This window comes from Daldinia decipiens (assembly GCF_022478715.1).
Source record: "Daldinia decipiens strain CBS 113046 unplaced genomic scaffold F4813scaffold_16, whole genome shotgun sequence".
Taxonomy (NCBI): domain Eukaryota; kingdom Fungi; phylum Ascomycota; class Sordariomycetes; order Xylariales; family Hypoxylaceae; genus Daldinia; species Daldinia decipiens.
Genome location: NW_026054559.1, coordinates 66,966 through 94,701, shown reverse-complemented (window position 1 = coordinate 94,701; position 27,736 = coordinate 66,966). Strand labels below are relative to the sequence as shown.

Below are 27,736 nucleotides of genomic sequence, written 5' to 3'. Positions count from 1 at the left end.
TATTCTCTATCAGTAGTTAAGTATCTATGCTATAAGAATAATTAGTATTTTATTATAATACAAAAATCAATAACAGAAAAATGTCACTTAATATAAACATATATGCTGCTGTGTTTAGCAAAGTCATAACCTTGCGATGCTTGTAGTAGCAAGAGTTTACGTAACCAACTATTAGAGGCAGCAGTAAACGAATCAAAATAAGAACTGAGTGAATGTAACAGCTAGTATACCTAGCGCATAATTACTATAGGGGGTAACCCTTCACGAATACAAAGCAGCTATCCGTATAAAAGATACCAGGTAGGTAAGGGGTCATAACGAGTGAATGCGTTATTACGCCAACTAACTACCGGTATCCAGGATACTTTCCTCAAGACGTAACGCCTTTAAAACTCTTGCAGTCACAGATAGTTGTAGATGATAGATGTTTATAAGATGAAGTGACTGGATATTATTTCTTCGATCTCTCGCTTAAATTATGTTTTCTAATTTGGGGGGGGGGATAGGTAGTAAGAATTATGTAATCTCTGAAATATTAACCTGTTAGATATTTACGAGGAGGTTATTAAAAGTAATAGGCAACCTAGATGTCTAATTAGACAATATCGTAGCTATCATTCAAGCTTGAGGCCCTTTTGGGGGGTTATATTAGCCCACGTGACTTTGTCATATCCAATAGGATAAGTGGGTTAGGGGTAGATTCAGGGGCAGATCTACTGTAATAGGCTCGTAGCGCCTCTAAAGGGGATAGAAAGGTAGATATTAATAGTTCAATCTCGATATCTACCCTATGCATGACTTTCATCAAGAGTATTATATCTAACAGGAATATATTATAAGCTAATTCCATTTAAACTTTTGTCGGCATGTTGAACTAAGTTGAGAAAAGACCATGATCCCGATTGGAGGCGGGAGTAAATGGAGTAAGTAGAGAAAGCGAGAAAAAGGTAGAAAGTACACTTTGTAGAGTAATCCGAGTATAAGTTAAATTGGCCCCGAGTCCCAATAAACCAATCATAAGTATATTATCAGAAGCAGGCAGAATGAGCCCCTGGATATCCTAAGATAAAATAGATAACAATAATTCACCCTAGCTGGCTCAAAAGTTCTTAGTCGTACAAAATGTATGGGGGCAAATCTAAGTCTATAACTTTGCATTGATAATTTCCGGATCTCTCCGTATATCCTTCACCTCCTTAAAATCCGTAGTCTGACCAACCCTCCAGCTAATCCCTGTCGCCGTGGCACCGCTCTCCTCTTTCCATCGCCACCGCGCGCTATCTCGACGTCCTTTCTCCATTACGTCCTTCACCCACTTCCCAATAATTGGCAACATCTTGAACACATGAGCTGAATCCCCTGTAATCACGACCAATCCCTTCTTCCCCGGCACAAAGTCGATCACATACTCGCCATCCGCCGTGTCCGCACACCAACACATCCGTCTTCCGATCAACGGCCTGTCCGCTAGCTCAGGCAATGTTTCTCGTGCATACGTCACGGAGATGTTGTGCAGCCGCGCAGCTTCCTCGGGAGTAAGCTGTATATGGGCTAGAGGCGAGGCTTTGACGACCATCTGTCTCTGAATCTGAGGCAAGATCGAGCCAAGCGATGCTCTTAGTGCGAGGACCGTCACGGAGGCGCTGTGGTGCTCGCCGTCGGCGGTGATCGCACCTGTGTAGATATCCCCTGAGTATGTTAGGGCTTGGACCGCCGAGTTAAGGTGGATTTTCACGCCTAGCGCGATACATGCCTAGTATACAGCTGTTAAGGAGTCAGCTGCAGAGGCATATCCAGCGAAATTATTAAAGTAACCCTTCCATTGCATGGGGCCGCTGAAGGCAGGGGCAACTTTGCGGATGTCGTCCCGCGAGGTGACAGATATGATTTTATTCTTAAATGCTAGATGCTAACTAATGGAGTCAAGTGCCTTCTAGAGTGACTTCTTCGACTTCTCAGGGGCAGCAGCCGAATTGCAGAGCAGGTAGCCTGTCTCATGATAGTGCGGCGCAAACAGGGGAGATTTCCAGGCAGCCATGGCCTCAAGGGCTAGCTCGGCGTAGAAGGGGTCTTCATACTCGGCACGTAAATATCTTATTCAGGTCATTACCAGCAGAGAGCTCTGGAAGGAAGGTGGCAGATTTCTCGAGTATAGTTATATTGGTGTAACCAGCGTTAGCGAGATGATAGGCTGTTGACAGACCGAAAGTGTCGGCACCTAGTATGAGAATTGAGGTTTGCTTATCCATCTCCATAATTGGTAGCGTTATTCAAGTATCGATATGAACCCAAAGGAAATCTTTGGGAATTCATATTGAAACATTCCTTTCTTTTACTCTCATTTCGTCGATGAGGAGCAATCTATAACTGTCTTCCATCGGAGCGGGTTTGGGAGACCTTCTGATGACCTTGGTCATTTTTACGTATAGTCTGTTATCTAATGGGTTTCCTACACATCCTGGGATTTTGATGTCAAGAAGTCGACTGTCAAGAAGGGCTAATTCAATGTTTCATCATTCGACACTTGCGATTGATATATAGAATAGAGGAAACGGCAAGCGATGTGCATATGCCAAGATATGATATCGTGGGGAAGTAGAGAGACTTATATTAATTGGAGAAAATGGAGACCCAGTGCGACGAGCTGGAGTTACACCAGGACTACCAGGTTGGGGTAAGGAAATGCCGAATGCTAGGGTTCCGTGTAACCTTTAGGTACACAAGAATGATAACCGATATTAGTTATCGCCGTTATCTTCACCTTAGCACTTCCACATATCCACTGTACAGTCGGGGTCGAGGCGCGAGTGGAGTAGCGTTGATGGATTGCACTGACTTTACGACTCCTCTCCTAAGTCCTAACAGATGGCTTGGGTCCCGTCATTGTGAGATACCCGCAAACCTAAAGTCTGCAGCAAGGCGACGGCGATCTATGCATCATAATAGCCTACTGCAATCAATTTCACATAGCTGCCACTATTAGCCCCTATCTATATTATATCTATATTAGAGGAGAATGGCGTCCCGTACGAAGAAAGAGCTGCGAACACGGAGCGGCTGCCGGAAGTGCCGAGGTGAGAGATACCATCCTCTTCAATGTTCCTATAGTCAGAAACCCCTGACATGTTGCTTTAGAGCGGCGGGTTAAGTGCCCAGAGCAGCGCCCTATATGTGGACACTGTAGAAGACTGGGTTTCGCTTGCCGGTACGAGGTCAAATTAAGCTGGCAACATGTCATCTTATCTAAGGAGTACGACGGCTATGTTCCACGGGGACTACCTGAAGACCTCATGTTCTCTATTGAAAGTTGGATGTTCCTGAATATAGTTCAGGCTGACTTCAATTCACACAATGCTCAAACAGGCTTCAAGGACGAAGTAGATTTCCCTTCTACCCGGGTTACAGACATCCAACCCGAGGTAAACATACTTGCACCATACCCTCACTGCCTTTCTCCATTTCGTATGGGAGAAGCCGAGGGTTATCTCTGGAGTTACTTCAACGACTGTATGACTCCACAGATCGTCATAGACCCCAGCTTTAACCCGTATAGAGATATTATTTTAAGGATGGCAACTTGTTCCCGAAATGGGCCTCTATTCCATTGCGTGTTAGCTGCCGCTGCAAATCAGTTGCAGAGTACCGGCCGCAACGAATATGAAAATGTCATGTGGCTTCACAGAGCCAAGGCACTACGCCTCCTGAGGACCTCTGTTAGTCACTTAGTTTTAGAAGAAGCGTACGAAATGAGTTGTGATACTTCTAAAGACCAGATCATTGCATCGACTATCATGCTAACCTTCTTCGAAGTAAGTGAGAAATGTAACGAAAAGTTATAATAATAATTATATGATGCTAATTCATTGGAGAAGATTTCAAAGGACTGCTCGGATTCATGGACGGTGCATGCCGACTTTGCGCGTAGTTTTCTGTCCTCTCGTCTGAAAGACTGTGGTAGTCTGAATACAGAGCAGGAGGCCCTACTCTATTTTGCTGTGACCTACTTCGTATCGCACGATATCTTAGCGGCAACTGGGGGCACACTTATGGAAGCGACTGAAATGGTTACTGGAATGTGCAAATCGGTGGATAAGTCAACTGTCCTAGCACTAACCGGTTGTTCAAGAGACCTGCTCATCCTAATTTCTGAAATTAACCAGATGAGTTCTCTAGTCGGAGAGTCAGATTGGAAGCAACTTCCATCCTTGATACAACAACGTCGGGACAACGTCGAGAGGCTTCTTCACCAATTGCACCAAGATGTCCCTGAAGAATTCGGATCATTTCAATCCGAGCTTGCTATCGTTGCTGAGGTAAAGCGACTGGCGGCTATCTTATATCTCTATTCGAGAATCGATGGCGCTGGGCCGCACGAACCACACATGGTCCGAGTGACCTCCCAGATTCTATCTCTTATCCCTAAAATTTCCCTCCGCACCCATACGGGTCTTTGGCCTCTATTCATGGTAGCTACATTAGGCATCCGCCCGGAATGCGATGAAGACAGGAAGCTGCTCCTGGGTCAACTCGCTGCGCTTCAACAAACGAGGCAACTGGCGAGCGTGAAGAAAGCCAGATTGATCATCGAAGACGTATGGAAATCTCGAGACCTACGGCCCAATGAATCCCAAGGGTGGAGTATTTTACAAGGGAGGAGACATGGTGCTATCAGCTTGGCATAATTTATTGCTGTGTATAGGTAACCACCTAGTACAAAAGAGCACACTTACACAAACCCAGAATTCGACGAGCCGTTTCATTACCAACATGTCCCGACCTCAACTCGATACCACCAGCGAAATCTAGGTGGTGTAACGGAATTCGCGCTGTTTCTTATCTGTGATATCGACGAAGCCCTCATTGGTACCTTCGTGAACCCCCTCTGGCTTGCCATACTTACGGTCTCTGCGCTTGTTCTCCCAAGACCCTACAAGCCAATATACCATAAGAATCAGTATGCAGGCGCAGTAGCTAACTAGCATGGCTATTACGCTGGTAGCGTACTTGGGCGCTTCGTTGCTTCTGAAGGTCTGGGGACCAATGAGATTTCCTGCAGCATATCCTATCGTCGCAAGACTATACGTAACCGCCTTTTTAGTCACTAGGATTTCGCATGTTAGCGTTTAACTATGAGTTTTGAGATCTATCCGCGTCGGGATTCGGTTACTGGATTTGGGGGTCATCACTTACTACCAGCGGTGTTTGCTTGAATAAGGGATATAGCAACAACATAGGGCGCTATAATTACCAGTAAGTATGACCCACAGGGACGCATCAAGTACGAAACTTACGCCAGTAGAAATACATAAAGTATAGTCCCACCATTTGACCGGGGACATTTGTTCGGGGCAATCCATATGCCAAGGCTGTTCCGAAAATGGGGAGTAGCAAAGCCAGAGCCGCAGTCAGGGCCCGCCGGTTATGCCACTTTGCAGCGATATATGAGAAACACCAAGAACCGCCCGTAGCTAAGACGCCGAATGGCATTGTCAAGAGACTGGATACTAAGGGGCTGTAACCCAAGTTGTTAATGATGATCGATCCGAAGGCTTGGAGGCCGCCATTAGGGATGTTGATAACAATATTAAACAAGACAATGAGCCAAACTTTAACATCCATAAGGGCTTCCCAAACCTGCTCCCACTTCCATACCCTGTTAGCGATGCCGGTCCGGTTCGCAGCCAGCCGTTGTGTGGCGTGGTATCTTTGCTCCGGAGTAAGGAAAAAGGCATTCATGGGACTCTCAGGTAGGACAAACCACAAGAAGATCGAATATATTACGTTGATGGAGCCGGTGAGAAGATAAAGGTACTGCCATTTACGTAACGGGGCATCCTCGGGGATATACCCTATAACCCAAGCGAAGAAGCCGTTGAATATTGACGAGAAGTATGCGAAGATGACTAAAGAGTTAGAAACACTGGCTGTTTTAGAGGGGCTTGATACTTACTTCCGTTCCTTGGAGGCTGCTCCTCCTTTTTATAGAAAGACGCGACGAGTATCGTGAAGCAAGGAACCGAGACTGCTTCGAGGAATCCCAATAAGAAGCGCAAACCCATAAACCCAGACCACGTTCTGCATGGCGCATACATGAGGGTGCAGATGGACCACAGTAGGGAACCAATTGCTAGCAATTTTCCTGGAGGAAATCGCTGGATCAGATAGGAGGTTACTAGTAAGCCAACTAGTATACCTAATGGTAGAATACTACCCAACCAGCTGTATTGCTGGCCTACCATGCCATTGTCCTTTTGAAATCCATATAGGGAAGCTGTTCCTATTTCCACTTTATCGACGGCAGATAGGGTCGCACAGAATAATAGCTATAGGGAATAACGTCAACGTGAAATTCTACTAGAACATTGATCTCAAGGAGTACTTGTAAGGGATTTCTCATCGAATAGGACATACTAAAGGAATCATCCAAGCATCAATCTTTTTCACAATCTTTTTCTCCTGTTCAGGAGTCATAAGCCCGAATTCTTCATGATTGGCTAGATACTTTGCTGCCTCATCCAAAGCTCGGTCGTCGACTGTCTTTGTGGTCTCGCCGACCACGACTGAAGTGACCGGCTGGATAGACTCGTCCCTCTTAAAGCCTAGAGACATGATGTCGAACGATAAGTAGAGTTGGGATAATCAATGCTGCTGGGACGATTTTCAAAAGCTGTAGATCTAATGCATATCCACTCCAAAAAAAATCCGATTCATTCCTAAGGCTTTATAGATGAGCTGAGCCTACGACTCCTCTCGATAATATTTGGAGCTTATCAGTCTAGGATTGGTGTCGCCAAACCCCAGATAGGCTCCGGGCTGTTGCTTTTATCAGCTATCGAGAATCTTCAGTACGAAAAGGACCTCCCCTGACCTACCTGTGTTCGTCAGGATGAGCTAACTCACGCCTAGCCCATCTAATCCAAAAGGATATTGCTATGCTACCTTAAAATCAACCTAGCTTTGTTCCAATACACCACCAAGATATTATCAATGGGGTTAACTATTTCGGGAGAACCCGTCAAAGATGATTGGTTCAAACCGTAGCGGAAGTGACCTGTCATTCGGACTAAAAATCCGGGAGGAAGCTCGAAACGACGAGCGTCTGCCTCCGAAGCCTAGTGTCGACTATTTGGGCCGCACTGTGTTTACAATCGTGGGGGAACCATTTGTTGGATTGGAATAAGATCCACTCAACTACTTGGAGATCAAGGAGTTGATATTGGAGATGGTTGATAATTGCAAAGTAACTGATCGATATTCCCCAAAGTTATAATAATGCGTAGTCCAGCTAGAAGCCGTCAGCTGATATGCCGAAAACTCGACGGCAATTCGAAACGACGATACAAGTTATTGGAATCTTGTCACCGGACGTCAACTCGCTTCCGGTGCCGGACCATATTCGATTCTTCATCGTGATGGTGTAGTCATATATCAATTCGCGCTCCCTTGAGCTTACCAGCATCCATACATTCGTTATACGGGGTCATCTACCAATCTCATATATACCCCTGGCCAAAATGGCCGTCGAATCGGTCTCTACGGCAGCACAGCCAAAAAGCGTGAAATTCGCTATCGGTTAGTTACACGACATATCTATGTCTCTTTTAAGAGTTATAGCTAACTTCCCTCGTAAGACCGAGGTGGTACATTCACAGATGTCTTCGCTGCTGTACCGGGGCGGGAAGACATAGTCCTTAAGCTTTTATCCGTCGATCCTAGTAGTTACGATGATGCGCCAGCAGAAGGTATTCGCCGGGTCCTAGAGACTATCTCCGACAAGTCGATTCCCAGAGGGGCTCCAATTCCCAAAGACCTGATCCATTCTATTCGAATGGGAACAACGGTCGCTACAAATGGTGAGTCCCTAGACCATTTTATCCAGGTCTGAAATACTCATTTTCTATAGCGTTGTTGGAACGGAAAGGAACAAGACATGCATTCGTTGTCAATCAAGGCTTCGGCGACTTATTAGAAATTGGGTACCAGTCGAGACCAAAGTTGTTTGAGCTTGGCATCAAAAAGCCCGAGTTACTTTACGAGACAGTAGTTGAGGTATCCGAACGTATCACAGTTGAAGAATTCGACGAAGATGTCACAAGAGATAGTCGTCCGCCACTTCAGGAGATCCCTGGTGTTTTAGTAAAGGGCATCACAGGCGATATCCTGCGCATCATCCGTCCCTTAAATGAGACGGAAGTGCGAGAAAAACTAGCAAAGATCAAAGCAGAGGGTATAGAGACACTTGCTATTTGCTTAGCGCACTCATATCTCTACCCGAACCACGAGAATCGTATCGCGGAAATCGCCAAGGAGATGGGCTTTACTCACATCTCGACGTCTTCTTCGGTCGGCGCAAACATGATCAAGATGATCTCACGCGGCAGTTCCGCTTCCGCTGACGCATACCTCACACCGGAAATCATCCGTTACGTATCTGGCTTCGCAAAGGTCTTTGCTGACGGGAACCTTGACGGCGTCTCGTGCGAGTTTATGCAATCAAATGGCGGGCTAGTAAGCCACAAGAACTTCAACGGATTGAAGGGTATTCTTAGTGGTCCTGCCGGAGGTGTAGTCGGCCATGCTAGAACGTCGTTTGATGGAACCTCTCCGATCGTCGGCTTCGACATGGGTGGTACGAGTACGGATGTCTCCCGTTATGGGGGCTCTTTCGAGCACGTTTTCGAGACGACGACTGCCGGAGTCTCAATCCAATCCCCGCAGCTCGATATTAACACAGTGGCTGCTGGTGGTGGTTCTATGTTATTCTGGAGGGATGGACTCTTTAAAGTTGGACCTGATAGCGCGGGCGCTCACCCAGGGCCGGCTTCGTATCGGAAAGGGGGGCCACTTACGGTATGTCATCTTCCACATCACATCACATCACATCACATCTCCAGTCTCACACAGAAATACCTTCCTAGAGAGTGTAAACTAAGCATAGACTTCATTAAAACACCGAAACCCTCCATTTATTCGAATAGAAGAATATTGACTAATAATTAACTCAGGTTACCGACGCAAACCTATTCCTTGGGCGATTAATACCCGATTATTTCCCTAAGATCTTCGGTCCCAGTGAAAGTCTTCCACTCGATATCGATATCGTGGTGCAGAAGTTTGAGGAGCTCACAGCACAGATAAACGCGGACACTGGACGTTCGATGACCCCTCTCGAGGTTGCTCACGGCTTCATCGACGTAGCAAATGAGTCTATGAACCGCCCTATTCGCGCGCTTACGGAGGCAAAAGGCTTCGAAACTCAGCAACACGCACTTGCAACGTTTGGCGGTGCCGGCGGCCAACATGCCTGTGAAATTGCAAAGAAGTTAGGCATCAAAAGGATCGTGATCCATAAATACTCAAGTATTCTCTCAGCGTACGGTATGGCGCTGGCGGAAGTTGTTCAGGAGGCGCAAGAGCCTAGCTCGGAAATTCTGTCTGAAGAATCCCTGGGTCGGCTGATGGTCCGGATGCAGGACCTCAAAGCGAAGGTTACCGAAGGGCTCCTCCTGCAAGGAATTCAAGAGGCGGCCATCGAATACGAACAGTACCTAAACTTGAGGTATCAAGGCACCGATACTAATTTCATGATCTTGGCTCCTGTTGACGGGGACTGGAGAGCAGCGCTTGAAAAGGAACATCTAAGAGAGCTGTCATTCGTTTTCCCTCATGATAAGAAAGTCCACATTGACGACGTGCGAGTACGGGGTGTTGGGAAGAGCACTGAAGTTAGCCATGACAATTCGAAGCTGGTGAAGGAGTTGAAGTCTAACTTCTCAGAAGTCAAAGAGGGTGAAGACAGAACTGTAAGGTCACCATATAACCCCAGTTCCGGCAGCAAAATCAACGTCGATTGACATATCGCTATGTGCTTTACTAACATTCCATAGACACAAGCCTACTTCGCAGAAGGCGGACTACAGCCGACGAAAGTTTTCCGGCTCAATGCGATAACCCCGGGAAGTATTGTAACCGGTCCGGCAATAATCATCGACAACACACAAACTATAGTGGTCGTTCCAGGATCCCAAGCACGAGTCCTGACTTCTCACGTCGTCATTAACCTAATCGATGAAAAGCCTCGGCAGTCCCAAGAAGAGCAGGAGCTAGTAGTAGATCCCGTCAAACTTAGCATCTTCGGCCACCGATTCATGAGTATCGCGGAGCAGATGGGAAGAGCTCTTCAAAAGACTAGCGTTTCGATCAATATCAAGGAACGGTTGGATTTTTCATGCGCCATATTCAGCCCGGATGGTCAGCTCGTTGCTAATGCGCCTCACGTCCCTGTTCATCTTGGGAGCATGTCGTATGCCGTTAAATATCAACATAACCTCCATAAAGGCAATTTGCGTCTGGGAGACGTGCTAGTCACTAACCATCCGGAGGCTGGCGGCACTCACCTTCCAGGTAGGGTCCACGTTATTATAACCACTTGACAATTCTAACAATAGACAGACATCACGGTAATCACCCCTGTGTTTGATACGGATGGAGAGACTATTTGCTTCTACACGGCCTCTCGTGGTCACCATCTAGATATTGGTGGGTACCGTGGAAATTCCATGCCACCGTAAGTAATGTTATACTAAATTGGCTTAATCCACAATTATTGACACCTGGATAGCGACTCAACCGAGCTATGGCAAGAAGGCGCTGCCATCAAGTCTTTCTTCCTGGTCCGTGACAATTATTTCGATGAAGATGGCATTGTTAAGATCCTCCTTGAGCCTGGGAAGTATCCTAATTCTAGCGGCTCGAGGCGTTTGGCCGATAACTTGTAAGTCCTCTATACTTCACATGCAAACATCACAATATTAAAGCAAATACGGCTCTACTTCTAAAATTGTAGATTGTATCAACATAAAGGCTAACCTGTGGCTATAGGTCAGACCTCAAGGCACAAGTGGCCGCAAATACCAAGGGAAGTAATCTCATCAAGGCCCTAATGGAAGAATACGGCAAACACACCGTCCACTTCTACATGACCAAGATCCAGGAAAACGCTGAGGTCTCCGTCCGCAACTATCTTAAGTCTGCGTACAAGCGATACGGATCAAAACCCCTCAAAGCAAAGCAATTCCTGGATAACGGATCCATGATGAAAGTCTCAATAACTATCGACGAGAGCGGATTTGGCACCTTCGATTTCACGGGCACGTCCTGTGAGATGTTATCAAATATGAACGCGCCTCCAGCTATTACTTACTCAGCGTTAATCTACACACTCCGACTCCTGATCGGTTCCGATATCCCACTAAATCAGGGATGTCTCGCACCAACCAAAGTCATCCTTCCCAAGAACTGCTTCCTGAACCCCTCATCAGGACCAGCCGTCTGCTGCGGAAACACACTTACATCGCAACGATTAGTTGATCTTCTTCTCAATGCCTTCCGCGCAGCATCCGGATCCCAGGGCTGCATGAACTGCTTCGGCTTCTTCGGCAACTGCGACACCGACTCGGGCGAACCGCAATCTGGCTTTGGGTTCAGCTACGGGGAGACGATCTGCGGCGGCGAGGGTGCGGGCCCGACGTGGCACGGCGCATCGGCTGTGCAGATCCACATGACCAACACGCGGACCACCGATGTCGAAATCATCGAGAAGCGGTACCCCGTTCTAGTACGCGAGTTCTCGATCCGCAAGGGAAGCGGTGGGCGCGGGAAATACAACGGCGGATGTGGCGTCGTCCGGGATTGGGAATGTCGCCATCCGCTGACGTTTGGCTTGATCACGGAGCGTAGGGTCCATAGGCCGTATGCGATGATGGGCGGCGAGCCCGGGGCGTGCGGTGCGAATTATTGGGTCCAGAGGCTGGAAGATGGGAGTGAAAGGTGGGTAAATATTGGGTCGAGGGGGCAGGTTGATATGAAGAAAGGGGATCGGTGCGTTATACATACCCCCGGAGGAGGTGGCTGGGGCGTGCCGGAGGGTGTTGAGGATGATGAAGATGATTGGTTTGACGGGAGTGTTGGAGGGGTGAATGGTGTTAACGGGAATGGGATAAATGGGACGAATGGGGAGGCTAAAGTTGTGTACCCGAGAGCGGCGGGGAGCTTTCACACGTTTGCGGCAGCGCAAGAGGCGTCGTCTTGAGTTACGGATGATTCATGATTGGGAAGACTTGAAAGTTGGTACATATCATCATCATATGCTTTCAGTCTTTAGTCAGGATTGGATAGGAAATATTGCTATGATAGTATCTTATCTTGCGCCCTTGCATTGGTGCTTTAAGAAAACCAGGGAGCGATATTCCCCAGTTTGCTTTCTATTATCCCTTTCTATCAGTCTATTGAATATATATCAATTCATAGCCCTATACCTACCGGTTCAACCCGAGGCAAGGAGGCATGCGAATAGCTGTAGTTACTGTCTCCCGAAAACAACCCACCAGCATTCTATTCCCGAATCCTCACCGTCCTCATCCCAGTCATCTTGGCCAATTAAGGTGTGCTGCTCTAGCACGCTTAACCCAGAGACAATCATAATGGACAGGAATTTTGCAGCCAGTTTCTTAGTAGTCAAGTCTCGCTGAGGTACCATTACAATGGCCCTGGCATCTTTGTCTTGGGCTAGGTGCGCAACTATCGCAGACGATAGCAGCTCTGGGTGATCGTCGTCGTACAGAGGATCTGCGGCAAGAACAATCTATACCTCATTAGTTATCAGGAGTATATGGGAGATAGAATTGGTTTACTTTGAATTGGTTCTTGGAATCAAATCGCTTGGCGTTACCGTCTTCAGAGCCCCAAATTAAAACACCCGAATCAACCTTCCCTCCCAGGGCCTCGATAGTGGGCCTGTTTCTTTCGATGTTGTAGGCTAGGTTGGGTACGATGGTTGGGAGGTCGGTCAAGACCACGCTGGTTTGCCAAATAGCAGCGGCAGCCATCCCCAAGAGCCCTGTTCCCGAACCCAATTCTAGAACATCTAGGGATTCATTCGAACGTCCCAAGTTGAGTATATGGGAGAGTGACTCCTTCGCAATACTACCTAGCGACTGTGCGAGCAGATATGAAGAACCCCAGGTTTTCAAGCCGAGGGAGTCGCCGGTAATAGGAGGTTCCCGGATGACTAGCTCAAAAGGAGATGATCCTTGATCTTCAAGAGGCCATCTTCGCGTGATCTCGCCCATTCCCGCTCTACCGCAGCGTTCTGCAAGGCGCCGGCTTGCCTCATCCCACACCGCCTCCTTCTCGTCTTCGTCCTGGATCCACGCAAGACTGCTCTTGATTATGCTAGACAGATACGCAGCAACCTCACGGCGGAGCTGGGCAGCATTTTGATAATTTTCTAGTATAACTTTTCGAGAAGTACCAGGATTCCAGATCGGAGGTTCAACCTAGTTCAGAGTGAGCACCTACTAGTCTCTTTGGTAGACATTGCTACTCGTCGGGTTTACCTGAAGCTGTTTGAGAGCTGTCAGCAGTTCCTTGGACGAGGGCTTCTGCCAGGTCTGGGGGAAGTCTGCTACGCAGACCGACATTTTATTCTATTAATCGCGGAGGATACGGTTTATAGGATTCTAGAAAGGGAAAACACAAGGAGAAACCGAATTAGGTAAAGCAGTAGCACACACAAAAAAGATATGACTCGGACCTGTCACCTGAAGAAAGACATTATGATGGCTCTATAGAGATCGTTAGTTGACATGGTCTATAAGATTTCGTTTTCTATCGTCTAGGGGAAGTAATGGGAGGATGAGCAAGATTTCGACCGTGTACCGGTAATAGCATATAATGGATGAGTCTAGCCAGGCATGCCTACGATAAACACAACTGCCAATTAGGGACAAACGGGGCTTTTCTGACCAAGACCTTCGTTGGAAAGGGAAAGAGAAATGGAAAGAAAAAAAAATAAGCCACGTCTAGACCCTTAAAAGATTCAGCCAATGAGGTTAAGGGCATGTTCTTATGAGTCAACATTGTACATATGTACATAGAGCTTAAAATGATTTAGCTTTAATTAGCTCAAAGGAAGTACCTAGGCAGATTACCTAATGCTTGCCTAATTTTAATTGGCTGCCCGCTAGCTTTATCGATAAGCCCACCATAATTTTGCTATGACTCGAAAAAGCAGCCCGCCGAAATTCATTCTTGCTTCCTTTCTTTCCTCAAGCATCGCCCTCACCAACGCTGCGTTTCTGAGCTACAAACAGAGAAGCCGCGCGAGCTGCTTCTCATCGCGTTCTGTCTTCAGACCGATATTTGCCCCCGCTCATGAGAAATTCGGAGTATTCTTCATCACCACCTCGTCGCCCGCCCAGTTGCGGGATCGACAGGTCTGCCCGCGAGGGTCTGGCGTGATGGTTTTATTAGTACACGTCTGCAAGACTGGCATCAGAGACGCAGGGCCCTTCACCCTGTGTATATCCGCAAGGAGAAGACGGGGGAGTTGTGGTTCCTATGGGAGAGCCGTTGCGGAGATTGTGTGTGAGAACACTTGAGTGCGATACGCAGCGTGGGATTGTCTGTTTCTTTCGGGGAACGGGCGCCTACAATTCGATTCCGATTACTCTGGTGAGGGCGATGCTTCACTCTTTTTCCCCTCAAGGTTAGTCTTTGTACTACTGCTAATGTCGCATTCCCCTAAGTCGAGGATACTGCTAACGAGACGTCATATTGCCATCGAGAAATAATCGCGGCGACAGAATTGAGAAGCGTTTCTGCTATTCGTCTGGGTCTATCCTAACGTAACACTCGGGCTCTCATCATCATTACCCTCCTCATACGTCTCTTGATCGGGTATTTCCTGCTCCTGATATGTTGCTTCGCCTGTGACCGGACCTTTATCTTCTCCTTCGCATGAGGTCTTCATAATTTCCCTCTTATCAAACCGATGTAGGACCTTGGCATCTGGATTTCTCGCGTCTACCAGCTTCTCCAGGTCCGACGCCTGCGTGACCAGATCTGCACAAGCAATATTACTAAACATGGACTTCCCAGCCAATAGTAGAATGCGATCGCCAGTTACCTGAATCTTCTCTAAGGCGAGGTGCCGAGGATCGTGATCAGAGGGGCTACCCAGTGGATGAGATTGAACGAATGCCTTTGCAGCCTCTTTGACATGATCTAGGCATATCTCCAGCTTCATCTTCTGAACGGTGAACTGTTCGTCGTCTTGGTTATCGCCATTCTTGTACTTGCTGTTGTATTCAGTCCTCTTCTGCCATATCCGCTGGAGGACATCATCATTGACGTAATACTTGACCGCCTTCACTTCTGCTTCGAACTCGTCCTGAAATGCGATCCAGAATCTCTTACTCTCTTTGATCTGAAATGCCAACTGTCTGGCAGCGAGCGAGACTTTCAACTCTGCGCTAATAGCCGTGGTGGTCTCCTCCTTAGAAGCTGTAGGGGCAGGAGTGATTGGACGGCTCCCTCCTGAGGCTTTACCTCTCGACCTTGATGATGACTTGAACCGCGTTATTGGTTGATCATCGGCGGGTTTTCCATGGTGATCGTGGTGATCATCTGAATCGTTGCCGTGATAGCCACATGGGTGTTGAAAGTACAAAGTTCCGTTTGGGCTATACGACTCTGATTTTGACGAATGTGGACGGGAGAACGAAAGAGGCATACTGTCTATGTGCACTCCTCCCCGTCGATTATAGGAGGACCGTCGTGACTCTCCATCGTCAATGTCGCTTCCAGAAGGCTTTCCCATAATGTATTCAGGAACAATACTATTCACATTGCAGAAACTTAACGTATCCAATGGGCTTTCAAGGCGATCCTCTTCTATTTTGTAGCTTGGGGGGTTTGCTAAAAGGTGCTAGCGCTAGCTCCATTATACACACAATGTGATGCTTGTTATTTGTTTATACACTGCACTTCTATTTCTAATAAGCGGTTCGGGAACATATGTCACGAGCTTTATGTATAATATCAATATTCACATAGTTAATTCTTATTTGACAATTCGGCAATAGGTATTTGCGCCAGTGAGGGGTATTGACCAATGCCTATATAGTTTAGATTCCAACTGGCCGCTAACGATCTTATTCCTCCATTACTGGTGCTTATCCGTGGGGAAACCCAGGCGTATTTCACGATCCCGATCTCTACAGTTCACAAGAGCATAGTTAGTCCTAATCAAAGCTGTAGTACTTCATATACTTTATTCGATTGTCGGCAATAGAGTTATTTCTAATGTTTCGAAAAATAGCGCTGCCAAGCATGGGATACGAGACAACGGTTTTGTATGACATGTCAAATGTGGATATACGTAAGGGTACTTCACACCTACTTGACATGGTCCAAGCGCGCGCACTAGTCCATCCCGACAGTTTGGCTCGGTTGATCCCTGTGCTAACCATATTCGGTAAGAGATCTCACCAGTTGGCGGTTGCAGCGCTGACGGGGGGAGCGCACCTGAAACGAAACGAGGCGCCGCAAGACATGGGGCTGAGGTACACAGTAGGTAGATCCTACAGGCTCTTGCGGCAACCTTTGATAGGTCGGGAACTGAGGCTGAGGCTATGCTGAGGCATGAGGCATGAGGCATAACCTAGGTATTTAACTTTCAAAAACGTAATGCCACCGTACTTAATAATGCCTAAGTATGGTGGAACTTTATCGGAATATCGACCAGCGAAAAATGGTCTTGGTCTTGGTCTTGGTCTGTGCTGGGGATATAATTCGCAACGTCGCATTACTAGCCTAACCCCAGATAGTTATATATGTCGCAGTTGCGCATTACACATATAATACGCCGTCAAGACAAAAGCCTCCCTCTCACCGAAATAATTCACTCACCGATAGGAACACCTAATACGCATTGTTGTTACAACGATGCTACCCAACCGGCTTGTGACGAGTTTATTTTAGTCGCACATCTGCGATAGACTAGTAACAGTACCACGGCACGCTTGACCCAGGTGCTCGGGTTCGCGTCTGTCGTCTGTTTGGTCGTATAGGCGGGGAGGGGCAAAGGGGGTCCATGGAGTATGTGGGAAAGGGGTGGTTGTAGGAGTATTTGCTTGTCACCGATGGAGATAGTTTCTAACTTGGACAGAAACAGCGCCGTGCATTTGATGTGTGTAGCTAGCCAGGTTATGCAACTGCATGCGTCCTGATGTTTGTATACCTAATGCTTGATATTATTGTGTTAGCATAGACGCTCTATAATACACTTTGGCAACACAAGCACACACACACACACACACACACACACACACATTATTACACTTGCAGATGTTGGGCGTGGAATCATAGGTTGATTCCTAACCCACAGAGTTGGATCTCCCGATTACTTCCCTATCATCCTACTCCGTACCTTTCGACTTGCTATCTTCGATACCCAAAGTTAAGTGACGACAGCTATATCAACGCTTCGCTTTATCTGCATACATTAGACATTAGGCACATAATACGGAATCAGGTAGACATACAGGTAGTTAGTTATACAATGTACAGCAAGAACAGCTCCATAAACTGCCAGGCTGATATGTATGTGCAATGAACCGCGTCATCTGTGTAAATCTTATCTCCCACCCCCTTTCTCACCCCTATTCAATTTACACAAGCACCAAATATGCCTTGAATATCACTTCTTGGCTGAGAGGAATTACACATGTAAACACAGTCAACGTCAGCGCCCAGGTGCTCCGCCGCATCTGCGGTAGCTTTCATTACCTTTGTGTTTCCCTCTTGCCGTTTTCCGTCTACGCGTATACATCCCAAGGGGTAAGTGAATGTCTGCAATGCCTACGCATCTAGGCGTGTATGTATCATCCCGCCTCGACCTACGCTAGCCTATACTGTTAAGCGTAATCAAAACACGGCTTATTTTCAGTCTTTCAAAATTATGAAAATTCATTCCGTATGGTTCTCATACTACATTACGGAGGTATGCCCATCTGCTGACTAGCCAACAAATTCGTTGCATTTGTCCTCTGTCTGTATGCGCTGTCGTATTTAACTCAATGCATCAAATTGCAAATTCCTATACTGGGGAGTATCATATCGTCCCGACCAAAATGTCAAGGGTCAAGTGTCAAGTGTCAAATATCAAATATCCGCGCCGCTTTTGGGTTGTCCTATGCCCCATGTTCCGAATGCCGATAACCAGTAAAATCCATATGCTGTTCCCTGGGCCAATAAATGCCAGAACCCGATATTAGAAAGAAAAAAGAGGAGAAAATCAAAACGTCATCCAGATGCAAGAGCCAAACTTCGCTGAAAATGGGAATGTCCATCCTGAGTAATAGTAAAGAGAAAAAAAGCATCAAATAATCGCCACCTCTCCAAGCGCTTCCATTCATCGTAGTCGATATAAGGCGGTCTCCCTGGAAAATTCGCTTTGCCATTTTGGCTCTCTCTTTGCCCCGTGTCCAGTAAGTCCTTAATTGGACTTTGCATAATCCTAATTGGCTCGTCCCTTCCGATCGATATGCCTACGCTGAACAAGACTCGTAAAGGCGCTATTAGTATGACGCCACCGCTTGCGAGATCTCCGTCTTCATGACAGACAGTCGCTCTCGCATATCTATCAGGTCCGCCAGCTTATCCTCCGGTGGCTCCTTTAGGGCCGCAATCTCGTAGTGCAACGCCTCGTAACGCTCGTAGAATCTCGTGAACTTCTTTGCCTTTATCAAGACGTCAGGCGGCACGCGCGGCTTCTTGTTCGGGGCAGACTGCTGCGAGGAATATTGGTCGGCATCCCGCTCCTTGCGCTTCTTGGTCTGGTTCATGGTCGTAGAACTACCATTTGCTGCTCCGTTCGTAGTACGCTCCCCGTTGCGGGCCGGGGGCTTGAGCTGGCGCGTAGGCGGCTGATGATCTTCGAGGTCGGAAGCATTCGTCGGTGGCGAGGAAGCAAGTGGCGATGACTTAGTAGGTGACGTATTCTTGCTTCTCATCGAGATATTCGAAGACGTTACCCCCACGGGAGCATTTCTTGAGCTCTGGCTTGCGTCTGACGGGCGGTGCTTAAGATTGACGTTAGACAACGGCTTAGGAGGCTCCCTCGGCTTTATTCGCTTGCTAAGCGGTGCCCCTGAGCTCGAGCTGCTATCATCGTCTTCACGTGGCCGTTTCTGAGAGGCTAAGCCGGAGGGTTTCACAGGAGCGCGGGGTGCTCGAACCACGGGCTTCGCTTTCGGTGGAGCAGGCTTCTCCTTGGGCTTCTCTACCACTCTCTCCACCGGTTTCTCTACTGGCTTCTCGGTTCGTCTCTCGACAGGCCTGTCGGCTGGTTTCTCGATAGGCTTTTCAATAGGTTTCTCTATCAATTTCTCGGCAGGCTTCTTGATAGGTTTTTCGATAGGCTTCAACGATGATTGGTTCGAACTAGCTCTCGATAATGGCCTCTCATCTCCACTGCTTTCGGAGTCGATCACTTTCTCATCCGAAAGGAATTTCCTGCCCTTTTCTTCGGCTGGCTTGGGCTTGCTGGCCGGCTTTTTCGGAGCGGGTTTCTTAGGGTTGCTTGAGAATAAGCGCTTCGTCTGCGCTTCACGTTCGCTGACTTTCTTCGTCTTGCTTCCTAGCGGTTGCGAATTGGATCGAGACATAGCTTCGCCCTTTGCCTTGTTATCGACATCGCTCTTGTTGCCATCATCCGCCTTCTTCATGCCAACCCGAGGAGTTGGGGTTACGTTTCCCTTCGCAAGAGTTGCCTGTAGCTTACTCAAAACGATACCCTTGCCCCGCTCGGAAGGAGTAAGCAGTTTCTCCCATTCGACTGCAGATGTTGGAATGCGTGATTTGTCGTATTGCCTGATGGCATTGTCGATTGCCGCGCGGCGATCGTCCTCATTGCGATAATCGTAGTTCCATACGTCCAGCTCCTTCCAGAACACCGGTCGCAAGCTGTATTTTTTCGTGGATGAGTCAAAATTGGCGATCTTCTCTACAGTTCGCTTGAGGTCTGCTTCGGCGCCCTTCCAAATATCTGTGAGATACTCGTATGTTCGATCTCTCGACGCCAGTTCGTGAACAAGAATACTTCTTTGGTTCTTGTTCTTCTCGAGTAGCTGCTGCGAGGCGGAAAAGGCTGGGTTCGGCGAAGAAACTCCGTTGAGCGCGGGACTCGTCGGTAGTGATCTGGTGGAAGAGTTCGATAATGCGCCCGCCATAGCGGACCTTCCAGCAGGTAGAGGCTTGGGTTTAGTGACTCGCTTAGTGTCTTTGGTTTTGGCGTTGGTGGACCTGTTCGCCAGGATACTGGCGGGTGGCTTGCTGAGAATACACATAGTAGGATTTGGTAATCGTTGTGCTTTGCTTGCCGAGTCTTCTGGTTTCGTGAGATACAAGTCGTAGTTGTATGACTGCGGATTTGCTTTGACTTTTTGTTCCCCCGAACCGAAGATTAAGCTCTGTAAAAAGAGAATTGTGTTAATTTTAATAGTGAAGGTAATTTAATCGAGAAAGCGTGCAAGTTTGTATAGGTATGTGCACATAGGTTTTTTTTTTTTTTTTTGGTTTTTTTGCTACCTGGGGCTGGTAAAGTGCGGGAAGGTGTTGCGCAGCGCAGACCTGAGGTATTCGGGTAGAGGGCATTCAAAGTAACTAATTTGATGCACCTCACGACCATTTCCGCTTATCCAAAATAAAAATGGCAAGAAGTAAAACAAAACTAAGTACAGCAGAAAACTTACAGGATTACTTCCTAGGGTCAATTCAACCTCTTGCCCCCCTTGTACACATTTTATCATGTCCTCGATCACGCTATCATTCAATGTGATGCCGAAGGCTTGCAACGGGAGGTATTCGTTCGAAGTTGCCGAGCTCTCCAAGAGGAGGCCGGCATCGGGAATCGCGAGGGCTGGCATGGCGAAATAGTTCGGTATAGGTCGACGATATGAGGAAGGGGTATGGTGAAAAGAATTGAGGATATCTGTATGCCGATACTACGAGGTTAAGTATTGACAATGATGATATGGTATGGTATGCCGTATGGTTGTTGTCGAGGAGAGACACCTGCACAAGCACACAAGCTCTGCACCTAGCTAGACTTTAAGAGTCCAACTTGACAATGACCCGACTTCTTATGCAGCTCCGTCACATGGCTTTATAGCTAAGATTTGAAGGAAATGCTTCCAAGGATACAAGGTCGAATATGTAAGAGGACGAGATCAACAAGTGAGGTGTGTCGACCAAGGACCAAGGACCAGTACGATTAGACCAAAGAAGAGGAAGAGGATGCGTTGTATGCTATAGTATGAGTAGGAGAGGAAGTATGGGAAGCACGAGGTTGTACGGAATACTCTCGTCGAATCTTGGTCAAGAGGAGAAACAAGGGAAAATGAAGGCACAGATGGATGGATGGATGGGATGGGGTGGGATGGTACTAGAGGTACTTAGTAGTGGAGAATGACGGGGGTATTCCCAGGAAAGTACATATGTATAGAGCAGGTACCGCGCTTGCTTAGTTCATCCCGTCCGCTCCAGCCTACAATGGGCAGTAGTACTATGGCTGCTAAGTAAAAGCTAAACCTTATTAGTAGAGTCACTTATTTCCCACTCAAAGGACTTAAGGTACCAAACTTTTACACTGTGAAAGAAACTGAATCACAAACACGGAAGAGAAAGGGTAACAATAGGGGTTCATTAGAAGAAAGAATTGCCAATTCACTGGGAAATTCGTAACACAGATTATACAGCTTAGAAAGATGACAATTTGGACATTACCTTTTTTCAATGCCTTTCTCTGCCTTCTTCTGCCTCTTTCGTAAAAAGATGGTAGCTGGAATAAAAACCGAACGCCGACACAGCCCGGATATTACCTAGACAAGCTATTATTGGATAAGAACGCTGACGGCACAGTAGGGCGAACGCTGTGTTACAGCAGTTGATACAAAGTACAGAGGCGTTGTACCCCCAATTCCATCCATGCCTCATGCCTCATACACCTCATGCCCCATGCGTTGCCATACATAGAAGATACCTTCTAACGGTACTTCCAATGGGCTGTGTGAGACAGGGGTTATGGATTTGCGGATGGACAGTTGCATGCATTTGCCCTTGGGCGGAACCTCGAGTTAGTACCAAAAGTCTACATACGCAATGTAGTTTAGGTACCGGTCCACCCCATCTACGCCAACTTACTAACCTAGGCATATTGTCTCTACAGACTTACCGTGTGTGATTCAATGGTTGAACCGTCGAGAATAACGTAGGTGTGCAGTCTTGGTCGTATGGTCGTATGGTCGTGTGGTCGTGTCCTACTATACCGTGCTTCTATTGTACGTCGGTACGATATATACATGTCGCAGCAGCGTAACTAATGTGTGTTACTGCGAGGGAGGATCTAGCAGCCGAACGAACGTGGGTACCTGTTGGGATACGATCTCACTCTCGATTGTTCCGTCGGTTTTCTCTACTTTGATACAAGGGGCAAAATGTCCTCCTAAAGTTGCCAAGCCTTCTACGTCTTCGCAATGCGGGAATGGATGCAAGAATAGACAAACACGATGAACAACTATTCCTTCTAACTATATTCTTATGAATCATTGGCTAAGTTTACATGGTGCTGGTGACGAAACATACAGACGTACATAACATCTGAGGCAAAATATAGTTCAGGCGGTATCTCTCTGCCTTAGGAGAACCGAGGGCTCGTTAGCTCCCCGGGGCCTAAATTACATCATCCGGCTTGGGCTTTACCATAGTTTACCATAGTTAGAAAATAGTATTGCACCGAACTGCGGCTCGCAATCGTGCCACTGAATCTGAAAGACGATGATGTGGTTAACAGACAAGCCAACTCATCACAAGTATCCATCTATCTTAAGTGATATATGACAGTTTTGGAACAAAGTTCGGTGAATGTTCTCGTCATGAGGAAGTTTTGATTTGGGTTGATTCATACGTGTGTACGTACGTAGACATGGCATTGCGAATGGCTGCAAATGAGTCGATAGGCAAGAGATAGACAAACTACCATAGTATGCATCTTGCTTAGCTGTGCTTAGTTGTCAGGCCCCAAGTTCCCAAATACGAGGCGAAATAGAACGAAATAGGACATTCTTTATCTTGTGACATTGGTGTCCTTTCTTCGTTGGAAAATTAGCCCTGCGCATATGCAATGCCTACGGACGTTCCTGGGTTTGCTGGGTCCTGCGTGTTAGGACGCTTCGTGTAGATTGCCGGACATGTAACCAAACATATCTCAAGATTTCTAATAACGACAATTCATCGCCAAAGTGCTATGAATCATATGAATCACCTACGCAGGCATTGGTATGCGTTGGTCAGCAGATGGTAAAAAATTATCTATTTTCTACGCCTAACGACATCTAGACTGGGCTGACTATTCTCTAGGGCATCAAAACAGTTACTTCTGTAGTGAGGCCCTGAAAAAAGCCCTGTACGAATGAACGTAGCAGATATAAGATTTCTTTAGGAATTGGATCAATGGACCCCAAAAGGTTCGCCGGCGTGCTGACATGCAGGCTTTCGAATCCCGATTGGGTATGATATGTCATATGAAAAGTTGTTGGAGCCAATCGAGAACGAGGCCAACAGGTAAATACATTAAAAAAAGCATAAAATTTACTGTAGGTACATTATGTTACGATGTATGCTGATATGTCCCAGATCTGACTGAAACAAAAAAGGAGCATATGCTCTGCAGCATTCGTTTTCTGTTAGACGTCTCCTCGGTGGCGGCGACTGTGCGTAGAGGTAGGTATTGCCCAATCTCGACTGTACCCGTAGCTATCCTTGGACTGGAGCCGAATAGACGGGCACGCCGTGCGTCAAGATCGTCCCATCAACAGCACTCCACGCTTCAGAGGACCCTTTAATGGCATTGCTACTTTGAAGAATTGCGAGGCCGTAAATAGAAAGTTCGCTTAACGCTTCTAGGGGAATAATCTAGAAAGATCATACTACATGGCTATACGATTTTTTTTTTCGTTGCTGGCGAAGACGGTGAGAGAAGAACAGGCGGCGATGGAACCATTTACAGAAGGTTCAAGGAAACTTTCAGGTACGACGGGGGACAGCCCGTAAGAGGTAGCTGGGTATGTATGTATTGTTCATGTACAAAGCTGGATAGCTCTCCACAGCAAGTCCACCAATGAATTGCGCTCCGGACCGGTCGGTGGGACTTGGATGGCACATAATGGCACATACATACATAATAGCCTACCGAATCTTCAGACCCATTACGCGCGACGGATTCTGGTGTCCCTGACAAATCTCCTCTGACTCCGGACTGGACTATTTAAACCAATGCCTTTCCCAACGTGTAATGACCAATTCATCAGAACCAGATATAATAGGAGAAGGATATTCACCAATACACCAATACGCTAATACTACTATTACAACTAATAACATCAATATATGCGAAATTCCAAGCTTAGATCTAAGACGCAAGCGAGCTATATACATATGGTATTGGGTATGGTCTTGGCTAGCTGGTACCCTTTTAATGGTCCCCGTTTTATCAATCTGGTAATGGTACATTGTCGGCGAGACCAAAAAGGGATGGTTCAAGCGAACATCTACGGTAGTACACTGTATATTACCTAGGTATACCATATTACGATACTATGGTATGACACTAGGAAGTCAGTCAGTCGGTTGGTCATCGTCAGCCGTAATAATACTGAGAATTAGAGTTCTCAGCAGCGAACTCGCATCATCTCGAGCCTGAAAGCGGTCAGTGAGTAAGCACAGCAGCCTGGGACGCGGATGAACCGCAAAGTTCTACGGCTTGGCCTCGTCGATTTACTTTGCAAAATCCCTAAGTTTTTTTTCAGAGGCTAGCTGAGAGGTGTTGCGCCCTGACATCATTCAGCTGACGTGAAAGCTTGATGGAGGGGGACCCGACCATATGCGTTAACAACTATTACCAGATATTACAGAAATCGGAAATTCTCATTTATTTATCACAATGATTATTATGACAAGTCTATAACTCTCAAGCGGCATGGTATGTATGTACCGCACGGTGCGATAGAAGCTACGTGATACGTGCTACGACCCACGACCCACGGCTCTCTTTCTCCCTCATCGCTCCTCGCTAGACACCTGCTGCAGGTCATCCACGCGAGAATCTGCACGGGCTAGAAGCGCCACGAGGGGCCGACGACCGAGAGGAATTGGAAATTCCGGCTGGGTAGGTAACATGGACGTGGCGTTCTGCCCCACACATCCTTTTCTACTGCGTACATACTTACAATACCTAGACGTGACTATGTAGGACTGACCTGACTTGACTGACTGTCCTTTCAGCTGCTTTTCTTGGGCCATACGTTATACGCTATATGCTATACGCTATATACTATACATTATACACTATACACTACACACTACGCAAGCACATCGCGGCGTCCGCGGTTGACATATATGGTTGACTAACATACATAAGAGTAAAACACACATACGCATAGACATAATAATAGTATTTTGCATAGACTCAATCACTGCATTCCACGTTATCCAAGAGCCTTCACTTTGTTATACACATCATCCGGGGAAAGGCAACCATGTCGTCACTCGTCATCAATATACAGATTTACAAGCCATCTATCTCGTAGTACCCGTCCGAAGAGGGCTAGTTGTTGCGTTGCATCGCGACAAACAAACAAACATCTGCGCTGGGAGGGATGGGTAGGGATGGTAGGGGGAGGGATTTGCCTGCCAGTTCACCTACGCACACACACATCCTTGCCATACGTCCAATTCGTCTGCGTACGGGGTCCTCAGACAGACATCTTGTTAGATTTCAAGTTCGTTAACTAAGCTTTTCCGTAAGTCCCTCACCTCGTACGCGCGAGGATTAAGGGTCCGAAGCCCGAGAAATTGGGATGGATGGCTAGGCTGTCAGTCAAACTTGTCAAGGTTGGGTGCTGAGATAATTGTTGGTATGGCTTGGTATTCCCCTCGTCGTGCCCAATTCCCTCGTCAGTACATACTACATGATAAGTTAGCTGTCCTTCCGAACGCTCGGTAAACTTAGGAAACTTAGGATAGAGAACCCGTCTCTATTCGGTCGACGCTTGGCTCTTAGTCGGGTAAGAAAGCGGACCCAAGTATAGGCTATTACATATGTGGCTAAGTTAGCACCTATCGAAAAGTCCAGTCCATAATATCTAGATTAGCAGCTTGGGGTTTCCGGGTCTTGGGTTACTACATAGTACTAACTAGTTAGTGCATTGCATCTCCAAGACAACCTGCTCCCCTTCGCGCAGAGTTTGAGTCAGTTAGTCAGTCGCTGTGACAAGTTATAGCTTCAAGATATATTACTAGGATTTTTCGTCCTAATGCTTTATACATAGGTACCTAGCAAGCAACCGAGCAAGCATCTCGCCTCGGCGGCACTAGTTAGACAGATAAAGCTGCCCGAGCTTCCCGCCCGCGGGCCAAGCAATACATGCATACACCCATACATACATATACCAAGCATAATACATAAAGGGATGGGATGTCACAGGTGCTACCCCATTCGACTGTGCGGAGTGACAGGTACCTAAGTAGGTAGATTAAAAACAAGCTATCATTGGATGCATCAACGTTGGTGGAAGAAAGCGGGTTGCGGGAATGCAAGCACTCGTCGAAGATTGTCCGAATGCCCCGCCATCACATCCTCGATCCAACCCACTAGACCCGATAACTCCAGAAGGGGCACTCCAGGGTTGGCACTTATGCAACTTATGGGACTATGGGATTTTCCGACTTGCGGCCATTGGTATGAACGAGTGTGTGTTGTGGGAATGTGGGAATAAGTAACTTGGGTTAGGTACATGCTAACATGTTAACATGCTAACATACTACGGTAGGTAGTCGACGAACTGGGTATAGTATTGCTCCAGCAGCCAGCCATTCGTTCAGCCATTCAGCCACTCCATTGCAACTTTATTTATTCGCAGTTTGTTTTAGTAACGAAGTTTGTCGCGACCTGTTGGCTTAGCTTAGCTCAGCTTTGAGTACATGTAGCGTTTGCTTTCTTTCAACCAAGCATCTGCATGATAAAATAAAATTAGTATAATCGTATAAGCAACAAAAAAGTCACCTAAACCTAGGTACTTAGGTATTCAGTTAGTTAATTTCTACATGAGATATATATACTAACGTGACTGCTTATGAAACATTACATCAAATATCCCCATAGACCGGTGGGCGGACGAAGGGGAAAGGGATGGCTGGTGATTCGTTACGTACATATTTAATACATTAAACTTGACTGCATCAGGTACGTACCTACACAACATATATTGATGTAGGTACATGGTCGTATGAGCTATCTTCATGGGGTGAGGGTCAGTATAATGATAGATAGGGTTCGGTAGTGCGACACCGGGGAAAACGCGGCCCCTTTCCCTTTCCTTTTCCTACGGTATAGTACATAATGTAATGCAGGTGTATGGTGTATGTGTGTGTGTGTGTGTGTGTACTTGTGCCACACCTTAACTTAATTAGTAACCGTGAATGTATAAGTCATCACCTCCTCGAACCAAACAGAACATCGTAATATATTGCTTACGTAGTTCTCAAGACCCTAGGTTAGTCCAGATTTGAAAAGCTTCTCGTCCATGTGACCGCATTTCCAATGTACGAAGCTGTGTATCTGTGTCTAGGTAGGTGAATCGTGATTGAAATACCGTACGATGTTTTCGTTAGTGGATACCTTAAGTCTATAACATGTAAATATAATTCAACGATAGGTTCTCTAACGACTCGCATGATCTATCAAATTCAAGGTGGATTCAAATGTGGATATTTTGATCGGATTGTCTTGTCTATTGCCTACCTCGGTAGCTTTGCATGATAGATAATATCCCAG

The 27,736-nt window shown here is 46.8% G+C and overlaps 7 protein-coding genes across 7 annotated transcripts; 2 read left to right on the top strand and 5 right to left on the bottom strand.

The window, feature by feature from the left end:
• Positions 1-913: 913 nt before the first annotated feature.
• On the bottom strand, positions 914-2,101 carry F4813DRAFT_359008 (uncharacterized protein). The gene is made up of 3 exons (XM_049243289.1): positions 2,079-2,101; positions 1,754-1,764; positions 914-1,689 (listed from the first exon to the last, which is right to left on the bottom strand). Exon 3 carries the CDS (start codon positions 1,574-1,576, stop codon positions 1,145-1,147), a length of 432 nt encoding a protein of 143 aa, XP_049099561.1. The 5' UTR covers positions 1,577-1,689; positions 1,754-1,764; positions 2,079-2,101; the 3' UTR covers positions 914-1,144.
• A 915-nt stretch (positions 2,102-3,016) lies between these two features.
• On the top strand, positions 3,017-4,682 carry F4813DRAFT_389330 (fungal-specific transcription factor domain-containing protein; the record flags this gene model as incomplete). The annotated part of the gene is made up of 3 exons (XM_049246815.1): positions 3,017-3,074; positions 3,136-3,809; positions 3,873-4,682. The coding sequence occupies 3 exons, from the start codon at positions 3,017-3,019 to the stop codon at positions 4,680-4,682; spliced, it is 1,542 nt and encodes a 513-aa protein (XP_049099560.1).
• A 60-nt stretch (positions 4,683-4,742) lies between these two features.
• Positions 4,743-6,785, bottom strand: F4813DRAFT_69399 (MFS general substrate transporter). The gene is made up of 5 exons (XM_049248778.1): positions 6,412-6,785; positions 5,951-6,323; positions 5,292-5,903; positions 5,191-5,238; positions 4,743-5,101 (listed from the first exon to the last, which is right to left on the bottom strand). Exons 1-5 carry the CDS (start codon positions 6,607-6,609, stop codon positions 4,803-4,805), a joined length of 1,530 nt encoding a protein of 509 aa, XP_049099559.1. The 5' UTR covers positions 6,610-6,785; the 3' UTR covers positions 4,743-4,802.
• A 432-nt stretch (positions 6,786-7,217) lies between these two features.
• F4813DRAFT_358998 (Hydantoinase B/oxoprolinase-domain-containing protein) lies at positions 7,218-12,327 on the top strand. Its single transcript, XM_049243288.1, has 8 exons — positions 7,218-7,572; positions 7,632-7,853; positions 7,904-8,850; positions 9,006-9,803; positions 9,888-10,404; positions 10,453-10,567; positions 10,622-10,774; positions 10,882-12,327. Exons 1-8 carry the CDS (start codon positions 7,515-7,517, stop codon positions 12,089-12,091), a joined length of 4,020 nt encoding a protein of 1,339 aa, XP_049099558.1. The 5' UTR covers positions 7,218-7,514; the 3' UTR covers positions 12,092-12,327.
• F4813DRAFT_358995 (putative methyltransferase-domain-containing protein) lies at positions 12,328-13,913 on the bottom strand. The gene is made up of 3 exons (XM_049243287.1): positions 13,398-13,913; positions 12,693-13,337; positions 12,328-12,643 (listed from the first exon to the last, which is right to left on the bottom strand). The coding sequence occupies exons 1-3, from the start codon at positions 13,479-13,481 to the stop codon at positions 12,362-12,364; spliced, it is 1,011 nt and encodes a 336-aa protein (XP_049099557.1). The 5' UTR covers positions 13,482-13,913; the 3' UTR covers positions 12,328-12,361.
• Positions 13,914-14,118: 205 nt separating this feature from the next.
• Positions 14,119-15,919, bottom strand: F4813DRAFT_358992 (uncharacterized protein). Its single transcript, XM_049243286.1, has 2 exons — positions 14,589-15,919; positions 14,119-14,514 (listed from the first exon to the last, which is right to left on the bottom strand). The coding sequence occupies exon 1, from the start codon at positions 15,659-15,661 to the stop codon at positions 14,678-14,680; it is 984 nt and encodes a 327-aa protein (XP_049099556.1). The 5' UTR covers positions 15,662-15,919; the 3' UTR covers positions 14,119-14,514; positions 14,589-14,677.
• A 2,351-nt stretch (positions 15,920-18,270) lies between these two features.
• Positions 18,271-20,965, bottom strand: F4813DRAFT_69273 (uncharacterized protein). The gene is made up of 2 exons (XM_049248777.1): positions 20,598-20,965; positions 18,271-20,315 (listed from the first exon to the last, which is right to left on the bottom strand). Exons 1-2 carry the CDS (start codon positions 20,769-20,771, stop codon positions 18,423-18,425), a joined length of 2,067 nt encoding a protein of 688 aa, XP_049099555.1. The 5' UTR covers positions 20,772-20,965; the 3' UTR covers positions 18,271-18,422.
• Positions 20,966-27,736: the final 6,771 nt, after the last annotated feature.

Coding starts and splice junctions, on each gene's coding strand:
- F4813DRAFT_69399 (XM_049248778.1), bottom strand. CDS start 6,609: ATGTCTCTAGGCTTTAAGAGGGACGAGTCTATCCAGCCGGTCACTTCA. Junction 5,904..5,950: donor GCAGCCTCCAAGGAACGGAA/GTAAGTATCAAG, acceptor CTAACTCTTTAG/TCATCTTCGCATACTTCTCG. Junction 5,102..5,190: donor TCAAGCAAACACCGCTGGTA/GTAAGTGATGAC, acceptor GCGAAATCCTAG/TGACTAAAAAGGCGGTTACG.
- F4813DRAFT_69273 (XM_049248777.1), bottom strand. CDS start 20,771: ATGCCAGCCCTCGCGATTCCCGATGCCGGCCTCCTCTTGGAGAGCTCG. Junction 20,316..20,597: donor TGACCCTAGGAAGTAATCCT/GTAAGTTTTCTG, acceptor CTCTTTTTACAG/AGCTTAATCTTCGGTTCGGG.
- F4813DRAFT_358998 (XM_049243288.1), top strand. CDS start 7,515: ATGGCCGTCGAATCGGTCTCTACGGCAGCACAGCCAAAAAGCGTGAAA. Junction 7,573..7,631: donor AAGCGTGAAATTCGCTATCG/GTTAGTTACACG, acceptor TTCCCTCGTAAG/ACCGAGGTGGTACATTCACA. Junction 9,804..9,887: donor AAGAGGGTGAAGACAGAACT/GTAAGGTCACCA, acceptor AACATTCCATAG/ACACAAGCCTACTTCGCAGA.
- F4813DRAFT_358992 (XM_049243286.1), bottom strand. CDS start 15,661: ATGGGAAAGCCTTCTGGAAGCGACATTGACGATGGAGAGTCACGACGG.
- F4813DRAFT_359008 (XM_049243289.1), bottom strand. CDS start 1,576: ATGGTCGTCAAAGCCTCGCCTCTAGCCCATATACAGCTTACTCCCGAG.
- F4813DRAFT_358995 (XM_049243287.1), bottom strand. CDS start 13,481: ATGTCGGTCTGCGTAGCAGACTTCCCCCAGACCTGGCAGAAGCCCTCG. Junction 13,338..13,397: donor CAGCTCTCAAACAGCTTCAG/GTAAACCCGACG, acceptor ACTCTGAACTAG/GTTGAACCTCCGATCTGGAA. Junction 12,644..12,692: donor ATTCCAAGAACCAATTCAAA/GTAAACCAATTC, acceptor AATGAGGTATAG/ATTGTTCTTGCCGCAGATCC.